The 25,303-nt window shown below is 50.4% G+C and overlaps 2 protein-coding genes and 1 long non-coding RNA gene across 6 annotated transcripts in view; 2 read left to right on the top strand and 1 right to left on the bottom strand.

The window, feature by feature from the left end:
* LOC311626233 overlaps positions 1-25,303 on the top strand; it is a 1,185,289-nt gene that overhangs the window by 853,949 nt on the left and 306,037 nt on the right. The gene's annotated exons all lie outside the window — the stretch shown is intronic.
* Positions 15,666-18,133, bottom strand: LOC311625349 (heat shock 70 kDa protein 1). Its single transcript, XM_084889520.1, has one exon. The coding sequence runs from the start codon at positions 17,873-17,875 to the stop codon at positions 15,950-15,952; it is 1,926 nt and encodes a 641-aa protein (XP_084745646.1). The 5' UTR covers positions 17,876-18,133; the 3' UTR covers positions 15,666-15,949.
* On the top strand, positions 18,451-25,214 carry LOC311626146 (heat shock 70 kDa protein 1-like). Of its 4 annotated transcripts, none has more exons than XM_084891112.1 (2): positions 18,451-18,717; positions 21,527-25,214. In XM_084891112.1, exon 2 carries the CDS (start codon positions 21,540-21,542, stop codon positions 23,463-23,465), a length of 1,926 nt encoding a protein of 641 aa, XP_084747238.1. In that variant the 5' UTR covers positions 18,451-18,717; positions 21,527-21,539; the 3' UTR covers positions 23,466-25,214. The 4 variants fall into 4 exon arrangements, 3 of the variants coding, with proteins under 3 accessions (XP_084747238.1, XP_084747240.1, XP_084747239.1); XR_014795649.1 differs by lacking the exons at positions 18,451-18,717; positions 21,527-25,214 and adding exons at positions 18,726-19,374; positions 19,617-19,708; XM_084891114.1 differs by lacking the exon at positions 18,451-18,717 and adding an exon at positions 18,743-19,374.

Raw genomic sequence — 25,303 nt, 5'->3', positions numbered from 1 at the left:
TTCTAGCTCTCTATCTCTCTCCCTTCCTCTCTGTAAAAAAATCAATAAAATATATATTTTTTTTAAAAAGAAAGAAAGAGAAATGTGTTCTATAACATTGTGTTTTTAAAAGCCCAGGTGCCAATTAAATCCTAAACTTAAAATTCCCAGTAGTTCAACTGGCTGGTGTAAGGACCATCCTCAATAATACTAGAATACTTCCAATGGGAAGTAGATGGGCCATATTTAAAAATAATAAACAATGTGAACCCATCTCACTGTCTGTTTGTGAAAATTGGAAAGGTGAGCCGAGACCAGTTTGGCTCAATGGATAGAGCGTCGGCTTGGGGACTCAAGGGACCCGGGTTCGATTCCGGTCAAGGGCATGTACCTTGGTTGCGGGCATATCCCCAGTAGGGGGTGTGCAAGAGGCAGCTGATCGATGACTCTCTCTCATTGATGTTTCTAGCTCTCTATCTCTCTCCCTTCCTCTCTGTACAAAATCAATAAAATATATTTTAAAAAAAAATTGGAAAGGTGAATGGTTATGCCCCCAATCCATATGGATACTGAATTCACCCAGTCCTGGCCTATTGTATCTACCCCCATGAATAACAACATATAGTATATAGGAAAGGGGTGTTTTTGCTGGGAAGGGTTAAAAACAATTTTTACTCTAATATCACCAAGTTTACATTAAATAATACTAGAATAAGGTGTAATACTGAAATTATAGGCAGAATGACCTTGCCTCATGTTCATAAAATCTGTGATAATATTAATACTGAAAAACCAATGTATTGGGAAATTGAATTCCTCCCCATGAAGCCATTTTATGGGAACTAACCGGCCAGAAGAAAATTAGAGCTTATAGATAATGAAATAGTAGAGAGTCTTAATTCATCTGGCCAAACATGTCATAAGGTACAAATGAAAGTGGATGAAGGAGGAAAGCTTATAATTAGCTTAATAAAAATTATGATAATACATGTAAAGGGTTTTTGGTTGGCTGGGATGCTTGTTACCCTTAGACTTTTTCTTGCCTAGTATTAGACATCTTCTGTTCCTAATCACTGTTATTGGTTTACTATTGTTACTTTTGTCCATGATATGTAAATGTTATATCAGATGCAGAAAGGCAAAACATAAGACACACAGCAAAAAGATGTGGATCATGGTGGCTCAAAAATTAGAAATGATCCAGAATACTTTTTAATAAGGACATATAGGATCTGACTGCCTCCCATTTACCTGCCTTTTTTTATTTTTTTATTTTATTGATTTTTTACAGAGAGGAAGAGAGAGGGATAGAGAATTAGAAACATCGATGAGAGAGAAACATCGATCAGCCGCCTCCTACACACCCCCCATCTGGGATGTGCCTGCAACCAAGGAACCTGCCCTTGACCGGAATCGAACCCGGGACCCCTCAGTCTGCAGACCGACGCTTTATCCACTGAGCCAAACCGGTTTCAGCTACCTGCCTTTTTAAAATATATAATTCGACCTTAAATGCCATCTAAGGTTATGGTCTTGTCCCCATCCCCAGTGGTCCACTGGTTCAGCAAGACATGCTGACACTGAGACATCCTAGGAATGAGCCTTCCTAGCGCGGTGGGACTCCATTATTTAACCAGAAGGTTGGTCATCAATGCATCCTTTGGATTGATTTATGACTAAAAGGGGAATGTGTGAAAGAAAGGGGCCACATGCTGACCTGACAAGCTAGGGGAGGCCTGTGTGGCAGTCTTGCAAACTCAGAGACCTAAAATAACCACAAAAGACGGTTTGAAAATTAAATATCTAACTACAAACAGGTTACAGTGGGTAGTGATGTCCTAGACCCATATTTCACCTGACAAAGATCAACTTTGATCTTCTTTCCTGAGCCCATTTGCCTTCCTGCCTCTAAGATAACACATCTGTGAGATGTCTGGGTAACTTGTAACTTCCTTTTCACCCCGGACCCCTCAGGGCACAACAAATGGCCTGGAGACATTCCCTCGTTGTTATTGTTATCAAGGTAATTGTCATCTGTTAATTAGTTAGAGTATCCAGTATCCATCTCTGTAAAAGAAGCTCATGTCCATCATTTCACCTTTTACCCTATCCCAGAGGTCCCCCCCTTTTCTCTGTCTCACCTCCCTAATCTATCACCAATAAATTTCATGTAACTCACCTACGTCCCTTTCCTTTGATTTCAATGTATAAATATAGAAACGTAACCCGCCATTCTCCGGAGCATTATCTCAATCCGTTGAGGTTCTGCTTCCTGGCATATGTCAACAGTTTGGTTCAAATAAACTCACAAAAATTCTTTACAGGTTTCAATGCTTGTTTGTCTTTCAGTTAACAAATGTAGAAGGACAGTGGACGGAGCTTTCTTAAGGAAGCTAGAAGCTCCCGGCCTGGGACGGGCCTCGCTGCTGCGGGCTGCCCAGTGAGGCATTTGTGACCAGACCGCCCGGTGTTACTTTGGTCACTGAGCTCGGCAGCCTGCCGCGGCAGCCCCGGAGCTTGTCAGGATCATTGCATAGCCCCCTCTTCGTCCACAGGCTGTCATCAGGATTGGTGTTGGAAGGAGTGAGGCTCAGGTTCTCCACGCTGGATGGGCTGTGGGGTCCTCGTAGGGCGAGGACTGGAGGGAGTGCCAGGAAGCTGCTGCCTTCGGCAGGAAGTGTGGGGCAGGGAGGCTTCCTCTGTACTCACATTTATTTTCCTCTTTTGTTCCTATAGATTCTCAAACAGCACCGTTTTTCTTCAATTTTATTTGTTTAAAAAATGGCATGATACTACTTATCCAGAAAAAAAGCAAAGAAGCCGAATCCAGTTTGGATTAATGGATGTAGCATCGGCCTGCGGACTGAAGGGTCCCGAGTTCGATTCCGGTCAGGGGCATGTGCATTGGTTGCAGGCACATCCCCATTGGGGGGCATGCAGGAGGCAGCTGATTGATGACTCTCTCTCATCAATGTTTCTAGCTCTCTATTCCTCTCCCTTCCTCTCTGTAAAAAATCAATAAAATATATTTTTTTAAAAAAAGCAAAAAGGTATTAACCCTAGAGTCAAGCATTTAAAGAAATTTTTTTATTGATTTCAGAGAGGAAAGGAGAGGTAAAGAGAAACAGACATCAATGATGAGAGAGATTCATTGGTTGGCTGCCTTCCGCACGCCTCCCACTGGGAATCGAGCCCACAACCTAGGCATGCGCCCTTAACTGGATTCAAACCCAGGACCCTTCAGTCCACAGGCTGATGCTATATCCCATGAGCCAAAACAGCTTAGGTGAGCCAAGCATTTTTTTAAAATATATTTTTGTTGATTTCAGAGAGGAAGGGACAGGGAAACATCAATGATGAGAGAGAATCATTGACTGGCTGCCTCTGTACACCCCACACTGGGGATCAAACCCACAATCCAGGCATGTGCCCTGACTGGGAATTGAAGTGTAACCTCTAGGTTCATGGGTCAACCACTGAGCCAAGCCAGCTAGGCTAGAGTCAAACATTTTTAACCCAATAGAAAGACTTCAATTAACTTCAATGACCTGGGAACCCTGTGGACTCTGGCAGCATGAGGAGAAAGGCCTGGAATGGGGGAGACCTACGTTGTACCTGAACACTACTTCCTTGTTGAAGTTTTTCATTTTTTAGCAAATAAGTATTCAGAAGTTAACTAAATTACATATCTATCTATATATAAAAGCCTAAGCAACCATTATAACCAGTTGACCAGTCGCTATGATGCACATTGACCAACAGGGGGCAGGTGCTCAATGCAGGAGCTGCCTCCTGGTGGTCAGTGCACTCCCAGAGTCAACCTCCTGGCCAGCCAACCTCCCTGGGTCCCTCCCCCTGGCCAGCCGGCCCTGCTGGGCCCCAATCGGGGTGGGTGAGAGGGCCAGGCTGAGGGACCCTGGCCTCTAGTATCTCTATAACAGTTAGCATCGGTTTCACAGGTGATAAAAATATGATTGGTAGGACTGTAAGGCCTTTAGTTTAGTGCCTGTGAGCTAGTGTTCAAAGGTTGCTGCCTTCTCCCTTGGTTGGGGTCCCCTATTCTCAGGTCTGAGGGAAGAGACCTCTCATTCATTCTCATTGAGGCTCTCACAGGGCTGGGTGAAATATAGTGGCAACCATACTTTGGTAAAAACTGCTGTTTGAATTTTAACCTTGCTATCTGACTTCGACCTTCAATTACTTGCTTAAACAATAAGGTAGTTACAGGAGATTGACTCCCACTGACTCAGTAGCTTCAGGGGTAGAAACTGTGGATAACCTTTAGTTCTGCTTTTGTGTTATGGGCAGGGTAGGGCCACAATCCAATGTCTAGCAGGATGTGACTGCGAACCAACCCTGCGCGCTGTCCCCAGTCTTTAGAATTTAGTCTTTAGGATTTTAGGAACAAAAGGAAAATGCTTGCGGTTTAAACCTTTAAAAGGAATTGCCTACCACTGAAATGGGGCAGTCGTTTGGAGACCACCTGCGTGTGGTGCTCTCCCGGCTGTCCTGGCCAGTCAATAAATCCTTGCCTGCTTTTTTTAATTAATTAATCAGCCTCCGGTGGTCTTATTTTTGAACCCAGGGTTCGACCCCACAACACTGGGGACGGGCACCAGGACGATGGCATTGCTTCTGGTTTGTTGTAGGGACGGCCTTAAGCTTTCTAGGCAGAGGACATTCAGCCAAACCTTTTCCTTCCGGAGATGAGCACATAGGATGGGAGCTGGGAGGCTGGGCCTGGCCATGGAGACAGGCAGCAGAGAACCAGTGACTGAGCCTGCTCGCCCTTACACTCCCTATTTGAAATCCTGCCAACACTGGCCCACGGGCCCATGGCTTCCTTCTCTGGAAGCAGCCAGGAGAGAAGGGGCTGAAAAGGGAATTGTCAGAGACACGCGCATCAGGGGCTCCCTGCCGGTGCCTAGTGACCCGCAGGTCTCCCCTCCTGGAAAGGTTTCACTCAGGACAATCCCCACAAGCTGCCCCCGCCCCCCAGCTCCTCCCCGCCCCGCCGGCCCTTCCCTGCTGACAGGATGGGAGGCCGCTGGCTCAGGGCTCACGGACTCCCCTGGAATTAATTGTGGAGCCGTGACTCAGCTCTATGTTTGAGGGCGGATTGGGGGAGGGAGTCTTGGGTGGTGCGGTTTGTTTGCAGAGGCGTGTGCTAGGAGTCCGTGCCCGCCTGCCGGGCCAGAAAACTCCAGAAAGTTCCAGGCACAGCCCGAAAGCCCCAGGAGCTTCAGCCCCATCCCCACCCCCTCACCCCCACTTCCTACCCCCCCACCCCCTCACCCCCGCACCCCGCCTCCGCCCGGCCTCCTTCCTCCCCACCTCTGCCCCAGCATCCCCCCTCCCACCTCTGCACACTCCGTGGCGCCACAAGCTGCTTGCCCCATCTTGTGTATTTGTGTGTGTGGTTTAAAAAAACAAAACAAAACAAAACAAGCCAAAACCGGTTTGGCTCAGTCGTAGAGTGTCGGTCTGTGGACTAAAAGGTCCCGGGTTCGATTCTGGTCAGGGGCATGTACGTTGGTTGCGGGCACATATCCGGTGGGGGGTGTGCAGGAGGCGGCTGGTCGATGTTTCTCTCTCATCAATATTTCTGGCTCTCTATCTCTCTCCCTTCCTCTCTGTAAAAAATCAATAAAATATATTTTAAAAACAAACAAACATATATTTTTATATGAGAGAAACATCAATGATGAGAGAGAATCATTGGTTGGCTGCTTCCCACATGCCTCCCACTAGGGACCGAGTCCACAACCCGGGCATGTGCCCTTAACTGGATTCAAACCCAGGACCCTTCAGTCCACAGGCCGATGCTCTGTCCCCTGAGCCAAACCAGATAAGGTGAGCCAAGCATTTTTTTAAAAAATATATTTTATTTATTTTTCACAGAGAGGAAGAGAGAGAGATAGAGAGCTAGAAACATAGATGAGAGAGACATTGCCTCTTGCAAACCCCCTACTGGGGATGTGCCCGCAACCAAGGTAGATGCCCTTGACCAGAATCGAACCCGGGACCTTTCAGTCCGCAGGCCAACGCTCTATCCACTGAGCCAAACCGGTCTCGGCTTTTTTAAAAATATATTTTTGTTGATTTCAGAGAGGAAGGGACAGGGAAACATCAATGATGAGAGAGAATCATTGACTGGCTGCCTCTGTACACCCCACACTGGGGATCAAACCCACAATCCAGGCATGTGCCCTGACTGGGAATTGAAGTGTGACCTCTAGGTTCATGGGTCAACCACTGAGCCAAGCCAGCTAGGCTAGAGTCAAACATTTTTAACCCAATAGCAGAGACTTCAGTTAACTCCAATGACCTGGGAACCCTGTGGACTCTGGCAGCATGAGGAGAAAGGCCTGGAATGGGGGAGACCTACGTTGTACCTGAACACTACTTCCTTGTTGAAGTTTTTCATTTTTTAGCAAATAAGTATTCAGAAGTTAACTAAATTATACATCTTTATCTATCCTATATAATAAAAGAGTAATAGGCAAATTAACCATCACTCCGCTACACCCATAAGCCACGCCCATCAGCCAATCAAGAGCAAGTAGGCAATTAATCCCAACCAAGATGGCTGCAGCCCTGGAGAGAGCAGGGAGGCTTGGGTTTCCCTGGCAGTGGAGCTCTCCACACACCCTGGCGGGCCCAGGCCTCCACTCAAGGGTACAAAGTTTCAATTATAGAAGATAAACAAATTACAACAGAAATGGCTACAGCCACGGAGCAAGCAGGAGGCTTGGCTCCGCTCCAGGCAGCAAAGTTTCAGTCATAGAAGATAAATAAACCCAGATACCAGGGTCTCTGCTCGGGTCGCTGGGGTGTGCGGCCTGCCTGCAAACCCTCACAGGCCCCTTGCCCAGGCCGCCCCAAGGGAACCCCCACCTGATCCAGGACACCCTTCAGGGCAAACCAGGTGGTCCTCACCCATGCACCAAGCCTCAATCCTATCTAATAAAAGAGTAATATGCAGATTGACCATTACTCAAACACACAACATGGCTATCCCCATGTGGTCAAAGATCCTGCCCCCATGTGGATGCAAGATGGCCACCACAAGATGGCCAGCAGGGGAGGGAAGTTGAGAGGGACCAGGCCTGCAGGGGAGGGCAGTTGTGGGTGATCAGGCCAGCAGGGGAGGGCAGTTGGGAGGGCCTAGGCTGGCAAGGGAGGACAGTTGGGGGCAATCAAGCCTGCAGGGGAGGGCAGCTAGGAGTGACCAGACCAGCAGAGGAGGGAAGTTGGGGGTGACTGGGCCTGAAGGGAAGGGCAGTTGGGAGGCTCCAAGCCTGCAGTAGAGAACAGTTGAGGGGGGACCTGGTCTGCAGGGGAGAGCAGTTGAGGGAGACCAGGCCTGCAGGGAGGCAGTTAGGGGCCAACAGGCTGGCAGGGGAGCAGTTAGGCATCAATCTGGTTGGCAGAGGAGTGGTTAGGGGGTAATCAGTCTGGCAGGCAGAAGTGGTTAGGGGCAATCAGGAAGGCAGGCAGGTGAGCAGTTGGGAGCCAGCAGTCCAGGTAGGATCGGAACCTGGATCGGGCCTAAACGGGCAGTCGGACATCTCCAGAGGGGTCCCAGATTGGAGAGGGTGCAGGCTAGTCTGAGGGACAACCCTCCCTCTCCCCCCCGCAGTGCACAAATTCTGTGCACCAGGCCTCTAGTATGTCTAACCTAATAATATACAAACATGTAAATTGACTGTACCTCTGCTATGCCCACAGCCAATCAGGAGTTAGTATGCAAACTAACCTGACAAAGATGGCATGTTAATTTGCATATGCAGGTGTGGAGTGGCTGGGAGGGGGGAACACATGCTATGAGGAGGAGGGCGGGTGGTGGAGGGAGCTCCAGGAGTGGTGCTCCTGCAGGGAGAGAGGATTTGGGGGCTCCCAGGCGCAAGGACTTGCTGGCTCCCAGGCGGCCAGGAGTGAAGCCAGGGGAAGGAAAGCCTATTATTGCACGAATATCATGCAGCGGACCTCTAGTGTGTGTGTGTGTGTGTGTGTGTGTGTGTGTGTATATGTGTGGCTAAGCAACTACTATGATTGGTTTGACCAGTCGCTATGATTCGCCCTCACCAGCAGGGGGCAGGTGCTCAATGCAGGAGCTGCCTCCTGATGGTCAGTGCACTACCACAGCCAACTTCCTGGCCAGCCAACCTCCCTCAGTCCGGTCCCTCCCCCTGGCCAGCCGGCCCTGCTGCGCCCCAATCGGGGTGGGTGAGAGGGCCAGGCTGAGGGACCCTGGCCTCTAGTATCTCTATAACAGTTAGCATCGGTTTCACAGGTGATAAAAATATGATTGGTAGGACTGTAAGGCCTTTAGTTTAGTGCCTGTGAGCTAGTGTTCAAAGGTTGCTGCCTTCTCCCTTGGTTGGGGTCCCCTATTCTCAGGTCTGAGGGAAGAGACCTCTCAGTCATTCTCATTGAGGCTCTCACAGGGCTGGGGACGGGCACCAGGACGATGGCATTGCTTCTGGTTTGTTGTAGGGACGGCCTTAAGCTTTCTAGGCAGAGGACATTCAGCCAAACCTTTTCCTTCCGGAGATGAGCACATAGGATGGGAGCTGGGAGGCTGGGCCTGGCCATGGAGACAGGCAGCAGAGAACCAGTGACTGAGCCTGCTCGCCCTTACACTCCCTATTTGAAATCCTGCCAACACTGGCCCACGGGCCCATGGCTTCCTTCTCTGGAAGCAGCCAGGAGAGAAGGGGCTGAAAAGGGAATTGTCAGAGACACGCGCATAAGGGGCTCCCTGCCGGTGCCTAGTGACCCGCAGGTCTCCCCTCCTGGAAAGGTTTCACTCAGGACAATCCCCACAAGCTGCCCCCGCCCCCCAGCTCCTCCCCGCCCCGCCGGCCCTTCCCTGCTGACAGGATGGGAGGCCGCTGGCTCAGGGCTCACGGACTCCCCTGGAATTAATTGTGGAGCCGTGACTCAGCTCTATGTTTGAGGGCGGATTGGGGGAGGGAGTCTTGGGTGGTGCGGTTTGTTTGCAGAGGCGTGTGCTAGGAGTCCGTGCCCGCCTGCCGGGCCAGAAAACTCCAGAAAGTTCCAGGCACAGCCCGAAAGCCCCAGGAGCTTCCGCCCCATCCCCACCCCCTCAGCCCCGCACCCCGCCTCCGCCCGGCCTCCTTCCTCCCCGCCTCCGCCCCGGCATCCCTCCCCCCTCTGCACCCTCCGTGGGCCACAAGCTGCCTGCGCGGTCTTGTGAATGTGTTTGTGTGGTTTTGTTTTTTTAAAAACATATTTTTATTGATTTCATTGAGGAAGGAAGAGGGAGAGAGAGAGAGAGACATCAATGGTGGGAGAGATCATTGGTCGGCTGCCTCCCATACGCCCACCACTGGGGACCGAACTCGCAACCCTGGCACGTGCCCCTGGAGCAGAATCGAACCCGGGACCCTTCAGTCCGCAGGCCGACGCTTTATCCACCGAGCCAAAGCGGCTAGAACTTGGTCTTGTGTTTTTGAGTTTTTCCCCCCGAAAACGTGATTGAAGAAGCCGAGAAAAGGAGACCTTTGCTTCTCGCGGTCGCCTGTGTGTCAGACAAACCACTGGGAGCGTAACGCACCCGAGCAGAGGCGGGGGTGGCCACACGGGGATGGAAGGTGCCCAGGCCCCGGCGCGCTCCGGCCGGGCTGGGCCGCCGGCTCCTGCCGCCGCCACCTCGCCCGGCTCCGGACCTTCCGAGGGGGCCGCCCTGGGAGCCGCTCCTCTTCCGGACGCGCCTCCCCTGTGCCCGCCTCCTCCCGCGGTGCTGGACGGGGCGTGGGCAGGTGCGGCCCACTGACTGCGCGGCCGGCAGGGGAGGGCGACCGGTTAGCGGGGCGGGTGATAGTGATGGGTGCTCACTCCTACGGGAAGGCTCGCCCCTGAGAAAGCGCCAGCAGCGCCCTAACCGGTTTGCTCAGTGGATAGAGCGGCGGCCTGAGGACTGAAAGGTCCCAGGTTCGATTCCGGTGAAGGGCATGTACCTTGGTTGCGGGGACATCCCCAGGAGGCGTACAAGAGGCAGCTGGTTGATGTTCCTCTCCCATGGATTTGTCTAACTCTATCCCTCTCCCTTCCTCTCTGTAAAAAAAAAAAAAAAAAAAAAAAAATCGCCAGCAGGGCTCTTCACCTGAAATAGCCCAGTTTCCTCTTTTACCCAAAAGCCCACTTCTTTCACATTTATAGAGTAATTTTGTTTGGGTATATTTTATGCATTTAAAAAATGTATTTTGGTTGCTTATAGAGAAGAGGGAGAGGGAGAGAGATAGAAACATCAATAATGAGGGGGGTGGGAACATATGTGGAGAGGGGTTTGGGATGGGAATGGTGGGATGAGGACAATTATGTGATACCATAATCAATAAAGAAATTTTAAAAAATAAAAAAGAAACATCAATGATGAGAGAACCATTGATTGGCTGCCTCCTGCACTCCCCACACTGGGGACCCAGCCCACACTCCCCACATGTGCCCTGACCAGTCACACAGTGTCCTCCTGGTTCATATAGGTCGACACTCAACCACTGAGCCAGCCAGCAGGGCCTGGTTATTTTCTGCATTTTTGATTACGGAAGCCTGTTAAATATCAGGACTAACAGTAAGTTACTATTATAAATTACTAATTAAGCAATATCTTGGTTCAAAGGGATATGAAATCAGCCGCATTAAAAAAAAGAATCAGGGCCGAAACCGGTTTAGCTCAATGGATAGAGCGTTGGCTTGGGGACTGAAGGGTTCCGGGTTCGATTCCGGTCAAGGGCATGTACCTTGGTTGCGGGCATATCCCCAGTAGGGGGTGTGCAAGAGGCAGCTGATTGATGACTCTCATCGGTGTTTCTAACTCTATCTCTCTCCCTTCCTCTCTGTACAAAATCAATAAAATATATTTTAAAAAAAAAGAATCAGGGAAGGTATTCGATTTTAAAATTGTCTCATCACCTACAATAACTTCTTTCTCGAGGCACAGCTCCTCCCACATTCTTTTGCTACCCAAAACATCACCTGCTCCAGGATGGCCCGCAGAACCTCCTGTGAATGCTACAGTTTCCTCAGCCTCCTTGAGCTTACAAAGTGATTTTTTTTTTAAGTGGTAGTGTTTTTCACAAAGGTATTGATGAAAGAAAATCATTGATTGGTTGCTCCTTGCACGCCCCCTACTGGGGGGATCGAGCCCACAACCGCAGCATGTGCCCTTGGCTTGGATCGATCATGGGACCTTTTATTTTTTAATTTTTATTTTTTTAAAATATACTTTATTGATTTTTTACAGAGAGGAAGGGAGAGAGATAGAGAGCCAGAAACGTCGACGAGAGAAACATCGACTTACCGGGGATGTGTCCGCAACCAATGTACATGCTCCTGCCCGGAATCGAACCTGGGACCTTTCAGTCCGCAGACCGACGCTCTACCACTGAGCCAAACCGGCTTTGGCCGATCATGGGACCTTTTAATCTGCAGGCCAAAACTTTATCCACTGAGCCAAACCAGCTAGGGCTAAAAGTGATTTGTGTGTGTGTGTGTGTTTATTAAAAACTAGAGGGCCTGGTGCACAAAATTCGTTTATGGGTAGGGTCCCTAGCCCTGGACAGCAATCAGAGCTGATTTGTGGGGTGACCATCTGGGCAATTAGGGTGGGGAGGGGCCTGTGGGCACCCATCTTGACTGGCCTGGGGCCTGTGGGTTGGGGACAGCTCCTGCACGCCTTAGCGACTGATCATTCTGCCCTTTGGTTGATTTGCATATTAGGCTTTTATTACAAAGGATTTTAAAAAAATATATATTTTATTGATTTTAAAAATATATATTTTATTGATTTTTTACAGAGAGGAAGAGGGATAGAGTTAGAAACATCAATGAAAGCGAAACATTGACCAGCTGCCTCCTGCACACCCCCTCCTGGGGATGTGCCCGCAATCAAGGTACATGCCCTTGACCAGAATCGAACCTGGAACCCTTCAGTCCACAGGCCGACGCTCTATCCACTGAGCCAAACTAGTTTCAGCTATTTTATTGATTTTTTATAGAGAGGAGGAGAGTGGGATAGAGAGTTAGACACATTGATCAGCTGCTTCCTGCACACCCCCCAATGGGGATATGCCCACAACCAAGGGATACAGGCCAACGCTCCATCTACTGAGCCAAACTGGTTTCGGCTACATAGGATTTTTTAAGACAGAGAAACATCAATGTGGGGAAACATTGATGGGTTGCCTCCTGCATGCCCCTGACAAGGACTGAACCTGCATCCAAGGTATGTGCCCGACTGGGAACCAAAACCTCAGCTACCCAGTGCACCAGATGCTCCAGCCAGCTGAGCCACACTAGCCAGAGCCAACGTGATTATTTGCAAAGTACTCAGTGCAAGGAAATGCAGGCAATAACATTTTATATTTATTTTTCATATTTATTGATTGATTTCAGAGAGGAAGGGAGGGGGGAGATAGAAACATCAATGATAAGAATCATTGATTGGCTGTGTCCTGCATGCCCCCTACTGGGGATGGAGCCCGAAACCTGGGCATGTGCCCCGACTGGGAATCAAACCGTGACCTCCTGGTTCATAGCTTGATGCTCAAACACTGAGCTACACCAGCTGGGCTATATTTATTTCTTAATACCTACTCAATAACCTTGACTGATCTAGCCCTAGGAACTGTATTTTTCTCCAAGGTTATTTCAGATTTCCCAAGCTCTATTTCTTTTTATTTTTTATATATTTTTATTGATTTCAGAGAGGAAAGGAAAGGGAGAGAGAGATAGAAACATCAATGAGAATCACTGATCGGGTGCTTCCTGCATGGCCCCTGCTGGGGATGGAGCCTGCAACCCGGGCATGTGCCCTTGACAGAAACCAAACCTGGGACCCTTCACTCTGCAGGCCTATGTTCTATCCACTGGCCAAACTGGCTAGGCCAAGCTCGATTTCTCTCTCTCTTCTTTTAAAAATTTATTTTTATTGATTTTAGAGAGGAAGGGAGAGAGAGAAACATCAATGACGAGAATGAATTATTGATTGGCTGCCTCCTGAACATGCCCTTGGCTGAACTGGAATCCAGGTCCCTTCACTCTACAAGCCAATCCAGGTAGGGCCCAAGCTCTGTTTTTTAACAAAGGTGTTTGGTGGGTCCTTGGCCTTCTCTATCCTGTTCCAGGCCCCTCCCTCCCTCCACCCCAAGCTGGCTTGAAAAGTCACTGTTGCCTGCAGTGACAGTCACAGAGGCCCCTGCAGTTCTGAGGGTCCTGTCGCAAATGCACATCCCCAGGAAGACTGATTTATGAGTGGCTAAGTGTCCACGGTGCTCCGTTCAACTACTCTGACTGTTAACTGTGCCTTTTTATAAGCTAGCCTGGAAGTCTAAGCACCTCTTAGATTTCCAGTCACAAACTTACAAAGCAAAGTCTGCCTGTAGTGCCATTCCCTGACACTGGATTTCCCTCAAAGGCAAGTATCTAGTGAAAGGCTTGTTAGCTTTGAGATACACATAAGCTCACAAAGTGCTCTTATGGAATGTTGATACAATTTTTTTGTACTGTATTTATTGTTAAAGTGAAATGCACATGACACAAAATAACTATTTACACCCTAGCCGGTTTGGCTAAGTGGATAGAGTCTTGGCCTGTGGACCGAAGGGTCCCAGGTTGGATCTGGTCAAGAGCACATGCCCGACTTTCTTTTCGGGCTCAATTCCCAGTGGGGGGCGTGCAGAAGGCAGCCGATCAATGATTCTCTCATCTTTGATGTTTCTATTTCTCCCTCCTCCTTCCTTTCTGAAATCAATTTAAAATATTTTTTAAAAAACACATTTTCAAGTGTATAATTCAGTGGTATTCAGTACATCTTACAATGTCGTGCAACTATCACCTCAATCTAGTTCTAAAACATCTTTGTAATCCCCAAATGCAAATGATTTTTAAATCCCCAAATGCAAATGCCAGGCCTTTTCCACAAGGAGGCTGTGAGGACTACTTCTAGGGTGCAAGCAGCTGGGACTGAAGCATCTTCAGGGGAAGGGAGCGCTGAAGGACTCCCGGTGTGGGACTGCAAGTTCCTCCCTCTTCCAAATGACCGGATACCAACCTGCGGTCGTCAATTTACCGCTTAGCTGGCACACTGGTTTAGGACGGCAGAGAGAAGGTAGAGGGTGCTGGTTGTGAAACCGAGGCGTAGCCCAGAGCCAGGCAAGCACAAACAAGCCCCGTGGCCAAAGCCTGCAAAACCTGAGTAGGAGTCCAGGTTCAACATCTTTGCTGAACTGGCTCTTATTTTTAACCTTTAAATAATTTTAGTTAAGCAAGTACTTTTAAGTTCCCCCACGTGCTCACCCGTGAAAGTCAAATACCACGTAAACTCAGTGTGGTGGAACAAGGGTTAGTAAACATACAAGGCCCCAGTACCTGGCACATAAAAGCACTAAGTCTAAGACATTGGAGTCCTTCTCAGGCACCCAGTTCTCAATGAGGCCTCTCTAAGGTACTCAGCGGTACACTTAGAATGTGGTTAACTACTGCTAGAAATGTGGCATTTCTCTCTCAGCATCCTTTCATAAATAACTATAAGCTGAGGCATCAGCCAAACCCTTTCATTTTAAAAATACAAGATTAGCTCTGGCTTGTGTGCCTCAATGGTTAGGGCCAGCACACTGGAGGGTCTCAGGATTGATTCCTGGTCAAGGCAAGAACCTGGGTTGCAGATTCAATCCCAGCCCTGGTTGGGGCATGTGTGGGAGGGAGCTGATTGATGTGTCTCTCTCAAATCATGTTTCCCTCCGCCCCCAACTCTGTAAAAATCAATGAAAAAGTTTCCTCAGGTGAGAATGAACAAAAAATAAAATATAAGAATTAGGGATCAGAGTGGCTAATGCCCTTGTGCATGACTGAGCAATCCGGCGTTTGAACTCACACCTCCTGACTGCTAGTTTAAGCCTCCAGTCCTCTTTGATTTGAATCCAGATTAAATATCAGGGCTTTGATATATCAAATGTACCTGTAGAGATTACTATCCATGACCTTCCCATCCTATTGCCTCTCCTCTGCCTGTTCAGGAATAGCCCCAAGTCCCTTTTGAGGCCACCCTTCCATGGGGTCAAACCTCTCCACCCATCTTGAGGTACCCATGCCAGTAGCCCTTATTTTTTGTGCACCCATAAACCCAACCCACCGTAAATGGCAGGTTTAATTTATTATTTTTGTTTAAAAAATTTTTTATTGCTGAAATCGGTTTGGCTCAGTGGTAGTCTGTGGACTGAAAGGTCCTGGGTTCGATTCCGGTCAAGGGCATGTACCTTGGTTGCGGGCACATCCCCGGTAGGGGGTGTGCAAGAGGCAGCTGGTTCATGTTACTCTCTCATTCACGTTCCTAGCTCTCTATCTCCCTTCCTCTCTGTAAAAAATCAATAAAATATATTTAAATTTTTTTTTAAATTGATTTCAGAGAGGAAGGGAGAGGGATAGAAACATCAATGATGAGAGAATCATTGGTCGGCTGCCTCCAAGCAGGTTTTATTTTTGATCTCCTAAGAATACCATTTGTCTAAAAGAAAGAGATCACAATGCAATTAATACTCTTATTTGTTAGATTCCTAACCTTTTCTAAGAGGAAAATTACCATTGATTTTAGATTTTGTAAAAAACACAAACACTGCAGACCCTTCTGACCTCAAAATAAAACAGAGACAGACAAGAAATCGCTAAACTTATTTCGAGTTTATTTACTTTGAAGTAAACAGTTGGGGGGGAAAAACGAGTTTGGTATGAGTATTAAAAAAAAGGGCAAAAGGTGGCAGTATAAGCGCATCTCTACATTTCACCAAGGGGAAAAAAGCAAGTTCATAACTTCACAAAAACACACAATTCAACTTTGCAAACAGTCTCCGAAGTTCAGAGTTGCTGAAAGGCAAACACTTAAGGCAATGCAAACCCTTGCATCCCACCCCTCTCCTAGCAAACGTGAGCGGTCCGCGAAAGACCCCTAATCCACCTCCTCAATGGTGGGGCCGGAGCCCGAAGCCCCTTTGGGGGCCTGAGCCCCAAAGCCAGCAGCCCCGGGGCCCCCCGCGCCCTGGTACAGTCCGCTGATGATGGGGTTACACACCTGCTCCAGCTCCTTCCTCTTGTGCTCGAACTCCTCCTTCTCCGCCAGCGTGTTGGCGTCCAGCCAGGAGATGACCTCCTGGCACTTGTCCAGCACCTTCTTCTTGTCCGCCTCGCTGATCTTGCCCTTGAGGCCCTCGTCCTCCACGGCGCTCTTCATGTTGAAGGCGTAGGACTCCAGGGCGTTCTTGGCGGCCACCCTCTCGCGCTGCACCTCGTCCTCGGCCTTGTACCTCTCGGCCTCCTGCACCATGCGCTCGATGTCCTCCTTGCTCAGGCGGCCCTTGTCGTTGGTGATGGTGATCTTGTTGGCCTTGCCGGTGCTCTTGTCCATGGCCGTGACGTTCAGGATGCCGTTGGCGTCGATGTCAAAGGTCACCTCGATCTGGGGCACGCCCCTGGGGGCCGGTGGGATGCCGCTGAGCTCGAAGCGCCCCAGCAGGTTGTTGTCCCTCGTCATGGCCCTCTCGCCCTCGAACACCTGGATCAGCACGCCCGGCTGGTTGTCCGAGTAGGTGGTGAAGATCTGCGTCTGCTTGGTGGGGATGGTGGAGTTGCGCTTGATGAGGGCGGTCATCACGCCCCCGGCCGTCTCCAGCCCCAGCGACAGGGGCGCCACGTCCAGCAGCAGCAGGTCCTGCACGTTCTCGGACTTGTCCCCCATCAGGATGGCCGCCTGCACCGCCGCCCCGTAGGCCACCGCCTCGTCGGGGTTGATGCTCTTGTTGAGGTCGCGGCCGTTGAAGAAGTCCTGCAGCAGCTTCTGCACCTTGGGGATGCGGGTGGAGCCGCCCACCAGCACCAGGTCGTGGATCTGGGCCTTGTCCAGCTTGGCGTCGCGCAGCGCCTTCTCCACGGGCTCCAGCGTGCCCCGGAACAGGTCCGAGCACAGCTCCTCGAACCGCGCCCTGGTGATGGACGTGTAGAAGTCGATGCCCTCGAACAGCGAGTCGATCTCCAGGCTGGCCTGCGTGCTGGACGACAGGGTCCTCTTGGCCCGCTCGCAGGCGGTGCGCAGCCGCCGCACGGCCCGCTTGTTCTGGCTGATGTCCTTCTTGTGCTTCCGCTTGAACTCCTCCACGAAGTGGTTCACCAGCCTGTTGTCAAAGTCCTCGCCGCCCAGGTGGGTGTCGCCGGCCGTGGCCTTCACCTCGAAGATGCCGTCGTCGATCGTCAGGATGGACACGTCGAACGTGCCCCCGCCCAGGTCGAAGATGAGCACGTTGCGCTCCCCCTTGCCCGTGCGGTCCAGGCCGTAGGCGATGGCGGCCGCCGTGGGCTCGTTGATGATCCGCAGCACGTTCAGCCCCGCGATCACCCCCGCATCCTTGGTGGCCTGGCGCTGCGAGTCGTTGAAGTAGGCCGGCACGGTGATCACCGCGTTGGTCACCGCGTAGCCCAGGTACGCCTCGGCGATCTCCTTCATCTTGGTCAGCACCATGGACGAGATCTCCTCGGGGAAGAAGGCCTTGGTCTCGCCCTTGTAGCTCACCTGCACCTTGGGCTTGTCGCCGTCGCTGATCACCTGGAACGGCCAGTGCTTCATGTCCGACTGCACCACCGCGTCGCCGAACTTGCGGCCGATCAGCCGCTTGGCGTCGAACACGGTGTTCTGCGGGTTCAGCGCCACCTGGTTCTTGGCCGCGTCCCCGATGAGCCGCTCGGTGTCGGTGAAGGCCACGTAGCTGGGCGTGGTGCGGTTGCCCTGGTCGTTGGCGATGATCTCCACCTTGCCGTGCTGGAACACCCCCACGCACGAGTACGTGGTGCCCAGGTCGATGCCGATGGCCGTGGTTTTAGCCATGCCGGCGCCCTGCTCTCTCGCCGCGCTGGGCTCGGCCTTTCCTGGAAGCGGCGGTCCCGGCCGGGAACGGGAACAAGAACGGGAACGGGAAGCGCGGTCTCTTCCGAAGCGGGAGGCTGCCGCGGGCTGCGGAGGCCGGTCCTCGGAGCTGCGGGTCTGCGGAGGGCGGGCGGCGACCACCGGCGGGAAGAGCGCGGGGCGGGCAGGTCGTGGCGGGCTCGCTGCTCCCCGGGGCGGGCGCTGCGCTTATAACCCCCATCGAGCCCCGCCCCCCGCCCACGCTCGCCCAATCCCCGGGCTCGGCGGGGCGGCGGGTCGGGAACGTTCCAGGGGCTTCCCGGCGCGCCCGGCCCCCAGGCTCCCTCTGGCCAATCAGCGCCCTGGGCGCCGCCCTCCCAGAACTCTCCAGACGCTTCTGGGGCTTGCTGGGCGGGCGCAGTTCTGGTGGGGGAGGAGGGGCGGGCGGGGTGCGGGGGCGGAGGGCCAACTGGAGGGGCGGGGAGGGGGTCAGGGGGCGGGGTGGAGGGCGGGGTTAGGAGAGGGGCGGGGGGCGGGGAGAGCGGGGCCCTCCGAGCGGCGGCGGTGACGCTGGGAAGGGCGCAGCGGGTCTGAGGCGCTGACGCGGCGCCCACAGTCGCGTTACAATGGCCGCGGCCTCTGACCTCACGGTTGGGTTGGAAGCAGGATGACAGGGCCGCAGCCGCTCACAGCTTTAGGGCGGGCGGGCGGGTGGGGGGTGGGGGGACACCGGCTGCGCACCGTAGATGTTGAGGGAGTGCCCACCGGCTGGGGCTTCGCAGTCCGAACGTTACCAAGCTGGAGCGAAGGCGCAGGGAGAGCAGGTGAAGCGGCAGGGCTGTTTGTCAGGGTGGGTCCCGGGTGGGACGTGCTGGAAGGCTCCCAGGTCTGTTCAGTCTGAGGTGTGAGGTGCCGCCAGCCCCGAGGGCCCTTTGAGGGGCGCAGGTGCGCGGCCGGTCACTGCCTCGGAAAGGGGCGGAGGGGCTGGTCTGTCAGTGTCTCTGGATGGCAGGATTGGTTTAGCTCAGTGATCGGCAAACTTATTAGTCAGCAGAGCCAAATAGTCAGCAGAGCCAAATATCAACAGTAAACAATTGAAATTTCCTTTAAGAGCCAAATTTTTTAAACTTAAACTTTTTAAAAATATATATTTTATTGATTTTTTACAGAGAGGAAGGGAGAGAGATAGAGAGCTAGAAATGTCGATGAAAGAGAAACATCATCGACCAGCTGCCTCCTGCACACCCCCCACTGGGGATGCACCCGCAACCAATGTGCATGCCCTTGACCGGAATCGAACCCGGGACCTTTCAGTCCGCAGACCGACCCTCTGCCACTGAGCCAAACCGGTTTCAGCATAAACTTAAACTTCTTCTAGCGCCACTTCTTTGAAATAGACTCACCCCAGCCACACTCAAGGGGCCAAGGAGCCACATATGGCTCTCGAGCCGCAGTTTGCCGACCAGGGGTTTAGGTAAAAGGTGAGTCAGAGCCGGGACCGGTTTGGCTCAGTGGATAGAGCGTCGGCCTGCGGACTGAAAGGTCCCGGGTTCGATTCCGGTCAAGGGCATGTACCTTGGTTGCGAGCACATCCCCAGTAGGGGGTGTGCAAGAGACAGCTGATCGATGATTCTCTCTCATCGATGTTTCTAACTCTCTATCCCTCTCTCTTCCTCTTTGTGAAAAATCAATAAAATATATTTAAAAAAAAAAAAAAAAAAAGGTGAGTCAGAGAGACTACTGGGAGCGGCCATCTCACCTGACTTACTCCCACAAAGCCCTAGTAGCGGGTACAGGAGCCCAGGAAGGCAGCTACTGTGTCTGCAGAGACCAGAAGGTAAATCATTTTAAGCCAGCGGGAGTCAACCTCGGTAAAGATGTCAGAGACATAGGACAGGGCAATTGCGTCAGGACCTGTGAAAATTGAAAACAGGGACACCCACTGCCTTCCCACGAAGAATGCTTTGTTCTGTCTCTTCAAAAGCATGGAAGCCCTAGCTGGTTTGGCTGAGTGGATAAGAGCATCAGCTTTCCGCCTGAATGGTGCTGGGTTCGATTCCTGGTCAGGGGCACATGCCAGGGTTGCAGGCTCAATCCCCGCTAGGTGTTGTGCAGGAGGCAGCTGACCAATGATTTTCTCATCATTGATGTTTCTCTCTCTTCCTCTCTGAAATCAAACATATTTTTTGAAATATATTTTATTGATTTTTTACAGAGAGGAAGAGAGAGGGATAGAGTTAGAAACATCGATCAGTTGCCTCTTGCACACCCCCTACTGGGGATGTGCCCACAACCATGCTACATACCCTTGACCAGAATCCAACCTGGGACCTTTCAGTCTGCAGACTGACACTCTATCCACTGAGCCAAACCGGTTTCAGCCAAACACATTTTTTTTTAAAAAGCATGGAAGATTGTCTGGAAGAGATATTTGCACACCAAAAAGAAACTTGTGCCCAGGGTTCATGGCAGCATTATTCACAGTAGCCATGAGGTAGAAGCAGCCCAAGAGTTCTGGAGGGAGTAAATGAATAAAATGTGGATATATAATGCAACATTCAGTCTTAAAAAGAAAGGAAAATGAGACACATGCTATAGTGTATAATTCCACTAATCCGTGCTATCCAAAGTAGTTGAATTCAGAGACAGAAAGTGGTGATTTTGGGAATTGGGAATTTCCTCTCTGTGTTTGGGCTATTCGGTTCTTTCCGGGCTGCTTTGTAGCAGTTTGAAAGTTGTGAGCATCACCTGCTTGAACTCTTTGGGGACAGAATCCACGAGGAACTTGAGGCTGAGACTAGACTTCAAATGGACTCACCAGAGCAGCTCAGCCCACCCTCGGCCTGGGAGTTTTCTCAGATGCCTGATGAAGAAGAGCCAGCTGGCATGCAAGCTGTCTCAGAAGTGCTAGCAAAGAACCTGAGGAACTTGACTCTCAACCCTAATACCAAACTCCCTTCCACCAAAATGGTCACCCCCAACAGCAGAACAGAGAAAAACTTCACGGGGTCTGGGCTGGGGCTGAGGCAAGTCACGAGGAGATGAGTGAGGACAGTGGCAAAGGTTCGGAAAGAAATGAAAGAAAGGTTGTGATGAAGGGTGATAAGGACTGAGGTTATTATATACCACGTGTCTGAATCAATCAGGAGGCCCAAGATTTAAATGTAGCTGTAGTTATTGGCTATTACATGGAGATCTTTCTAATGGTATTATCATTGAGAATTATGACATGGAAGTCATTTAGGTATACACCTTATTCTTGTACTTATTTGAATTGTAACAAATTTTTTGATGTGCTGTTTCCATTTTTAGTAGCAAATGTGTGTAGAGGGCATCTTATTAAAATTTTGAGGCATAGCTGAAAAAGAAAATAAAAAAGAAATTGGTGATTTCCAGGAGCTGGTGGGAATAGGGGATGGTGAGCTATTTAATGGACATAGAATTTCAGTTTCTGCAAGATAAAGAGTCCTGGAGATTGGTTGGACAACAATGTGCATGAACTTACTACTGAACTGTACAGCTAGAAATGGTTCAGATGGTAAATTGCATGTTACATGTGCTTAGCACAATTAAAAACAGTACACAGACTAAAGTAGTACCCTGCCAAGACTTCATCTCACTTTTTCTCAACAGGTCTCGGAAAACCATGGCGGCTGCTAAGGGGATGGCCATCGGCATCGACCTGGGCACCACGTACTCGTGCGTGGGGGTGTTCCAGCACGGCAAGGTGGAGATCATCGCCAACGACCAGGGCAACCGCACCACGCCCAGCTATGTGGCCTTCACGGACACCGAGCGCCTCATCGGGGACGCGGCTAAGAACCAGGTAGCCATGAATCCTCAGAATACTGTCTTTGATGCCAAACGCCTGATTGGCAGAAAATTTAATGATCCTGTAGTACAATCAGATATGAAACTATGGCCTTTTCAAGTAATCAATGAAGGAAGCAAGCCCAAAGTATTGGTATCCTACAAAGGGGAAAAAAAGGCTTTCTACCCAGAAGAAATCTCTTCTATGGTGCTGACTAAGATGAAGGAGACTGCTGAGGCTTTTTTGGGCCATCCCATCACCAACGCTGTGATCACCGTGCCCGCCTATTTCAACGACTCTCAACGCCAGGCCACCAAGGATGCAGGCGTGATCGCAGGTCTCAATGTGCTAAGAATAATCAATGAACCAACAGCTGCTGCCATTGCCTATGGCTTAGATAAAGCTGGTCAGGGAGAGCGACAGGTCCTGATCTTTGATCTGGGTGGAGGCACATTTGACGTGTCCATCCTGACCATAGATGATGGGATTTTTGAGGTGAAGGCCACGGCTGGGGACACCCACCTGGGCGGCGAGGACTTTGACAACAGGCTGGTGAACCACTTCGTGGAGGAGTTCAAGCGGAAGCACAAGAAGGACATCAGCCAGAACAAGCGGGCCGTGCGGCGGCTGCGCACCGCCTGCGAGCGGGCCAAGAGGACCCTGTCGTCCAGCACGCAGGCCAACTTGGAAATTGATTCACTTTATGAGGGCATCGACTTTTACACGTCCATCACCAGGGCCCGCTTTGAAGAGCTGTGTGCGGACCTGTTCCGGGGCACGCTGGAGCCCGTGGAGAAGGCGCTGCGCGACGCCAAGATAGATAAGGGGAAAATCCATGACATTGTTCTAGTGGGGGGCTCCACCCGCATCCCCAAGGTGCAGAAGCTGCTGCAGGACTACTTCAACGGCCGCGACCTCAACAAGAGCATCAACCCCGACGAGGCGGTGGCCTACGGGGCGGCGGTGCAGGCGGCCATCCTGATGGGGGACAAGTCCGAGAACGTGCAGGACCTGCTGCTGCTGGACGTGGCGCCCCTGTCGCTGGGGCTGGAGACGGCCGGGGGCGTGATGACCGTCCTGATCAAGCGCAACTCCACCATCCCCACCAAGCAGACGCAGATCTTCACCACCTACTCGGACAACCAGCCGGGCGTGCTGATCCAGGTGTTCGAGGGCGAGAGGGCCATGACGAGGGACAACAACCTGCTGGGGCGCTTTGACCTGACTGGAATCCCTCCTGCACCGAGGGGGGTTCCTCAGATTGAAGTGACTTTTGACATCGACGCCAATGGCATCCTGAACGTCACGGCCATGGACAAGAGCACCGGCAAGGCCAACAAGATCACCATCACCAACGACAAGGGCCGCCTGAGCAAGGAGGACATCGAGCGCATGGTGCAGGATGCTGAGAAATATAAAGCTGAAGATGAGATCCAGAGAGAGAAAATTGGTGCAAAAAATGCCTTAGAATCCTATGCTTTTAACATGAAGAGTGCTGTGAGTGATGAAGGCTTGAAGGGTAAGATTAGTGAGTCTGATAAAAAGAAAATTCTGGATAAATGCAATGAGGTCCTTTTGTGGCTAGAGGCCAATCAACTGGCTGAGAAGGATGAGTTTGATCATAAGAGAAAGGAACTGGAGCAAGTGTGTAACCCAGTCATCACCAAACTCTACCAGGAGGGATGCACTGGGCCGACCTGTGGAACAGGATTCTCTCCCGGGAGGCCTGCCACAGGCCCCACCATTGAAGAAGTAGATTAATCTTATCTGGAGCTGGAGGGTCCGAGGGTGCCTCTAAGGTGAATTTGTTCCCTTCATCATCAAACACTGTATGACTCTTGAATTGACTGGACCTGAGCCCAAGTTACCACCGTTTTGGAATGCTAATGGCCGAGTCTCATGTGCCATCTTTTTACACTCCAGTGCCCTGTTTCTGAGTTTGGAATCAGACTCTTAGGAAAACTAGGCCCCTCTCTGAACCATTTGATGAATCTGATATTTAGTTCCAGCCTCCCCAACTTTCTTTTTCCTGTGTGGATGGTTGTCACTCAGTAAATTTGTTCCTGAAACAAATTTCTTCTGGTATCATTAGACTGTGAGTGTCTAAAGGAAAGGAAAGTTCATGGAAAGAGCATGTGTGGTCTGATTGTGAGCTAATTGTGAATGATTAAGTGGGTAAGGACAAAGTATTTGACTTTTCACGAGCTATTGTTTCAAGCAGGAACATGTCTTGCCCATCAGGCACTTTCAGCCCCAGCGGGAGCAGTTGCTAAGTCATTACTATTTATATTCAATGATAGACTAGTTTAGGTGCTTAGGTTGGGTGTGGGTAGCCAAACTTCTCCTTGATGTTACCTACAGGTGGGGTCTAGATCCAGTATCTGTGCACTGAGTCCATTATTACATCTTTTTTAAAAATTTGTTTTTGTTGCTTTTATTTTTTTATTTTTTATTTTATTAATTTTTTACAGAAAGGAAGGGAGAGGGATAGAGAGTTAGAAACATCAATGAGAGAGAAACATGGACCAGCTGCCTCCTGCACACCCCCCACCGGGGATGTGCCTGCAACCAATGTACATGCCCTTGACTGGAATCGAACCTGGGACCTTTCAGACCGAAGACCGACGTTCTATCCACTGAGCCAAACTGGTTTCAGCTGTTTTTGTTGCTTTTAGAGAAATAGGGAGAGGGAGAGGAAATATTGACTAGCTGCCTCCTGCATGCCCTCTACCTAGGATCAAGCTGCAACCAAGGCCTGTGTCCTGATGGGGAACCAAACCAGTGACTCCTAAGAGCAAAGGCTGATGCTCAACCAATGGAGCCCCCTGGCCAGGGCTGCTAGTATGTCTTTTATGTGTGTAAAACATTTCTACAACACACTCCTGACAAATGAGTACTTTTGTGCAAGATGAGAAATGGAGGACTTAGTATGGTCTTATTCCTTAAAAAAATATTTTCACCTATTATATCATTTATAAAAATGTTGGTGACATGGGCATAGAACTATGAATAACTGCGTTTGTAGCCCTTTGTATTTGAGGGGGCATATTTGGATGTGATTGTTACCAAACTCAAGGGGTTTTTGCCAATCAGGTGCTCTGTTCAGGGTAGTTTTACTTGCAGCAAATCAAGGAGATGGGATTCATAGCCAAAGCTCTGTCTCCTTAATCATTGCTTATGTAAACTGTTAGGTCAATGACATGTTGATTTCTTCTCTGCAGTTGCCCGAATTTATCGGGTTGCGTTTCCTGTCCTCATCCTGCTTACTGCTGCCTCTGCAGAATATTGCTATATATTAACATTTAGCAGGAAATAGCATTTAGAACTGTCCAGACCCTTGTCCTAGCTAACAACGAGGATGGCTATTTATTTTCATCCTCCAGGCAGCCTGCTTGTTTCACTCAGTCCATCCCAGGACAGCCCGAGGCAAAAGTGTGTAAGATATGTGGCCTGAGATGGGTCCTTGAGAGAAATATATTGGGAGGGAACCTTTAATAAAACCAAGACTTGTGCTCAAGCTTCTGATCTTGTCACTTTCTTCTTTTTTTTCACCGGAGGATATTTTTCCTTTGATTTTTAGAGAGCGTGGGAGAGGGAAA

This window comes from Pipistrellus hanaki (assembly GCF_964339955.1).
Source record: "Pipistrellus hanaki genome assembly, chromosome: 7".
Lineage (NCBI taxonomy): Eukaryota > Metazoa > Chordata > Mammalia > Chiroptera > Vespertilionidae > Pipistrellus > Pipistrellus hanaki.
This window is presented reverse-complemented; position numbering and strand designations above follow the sequence as displayed.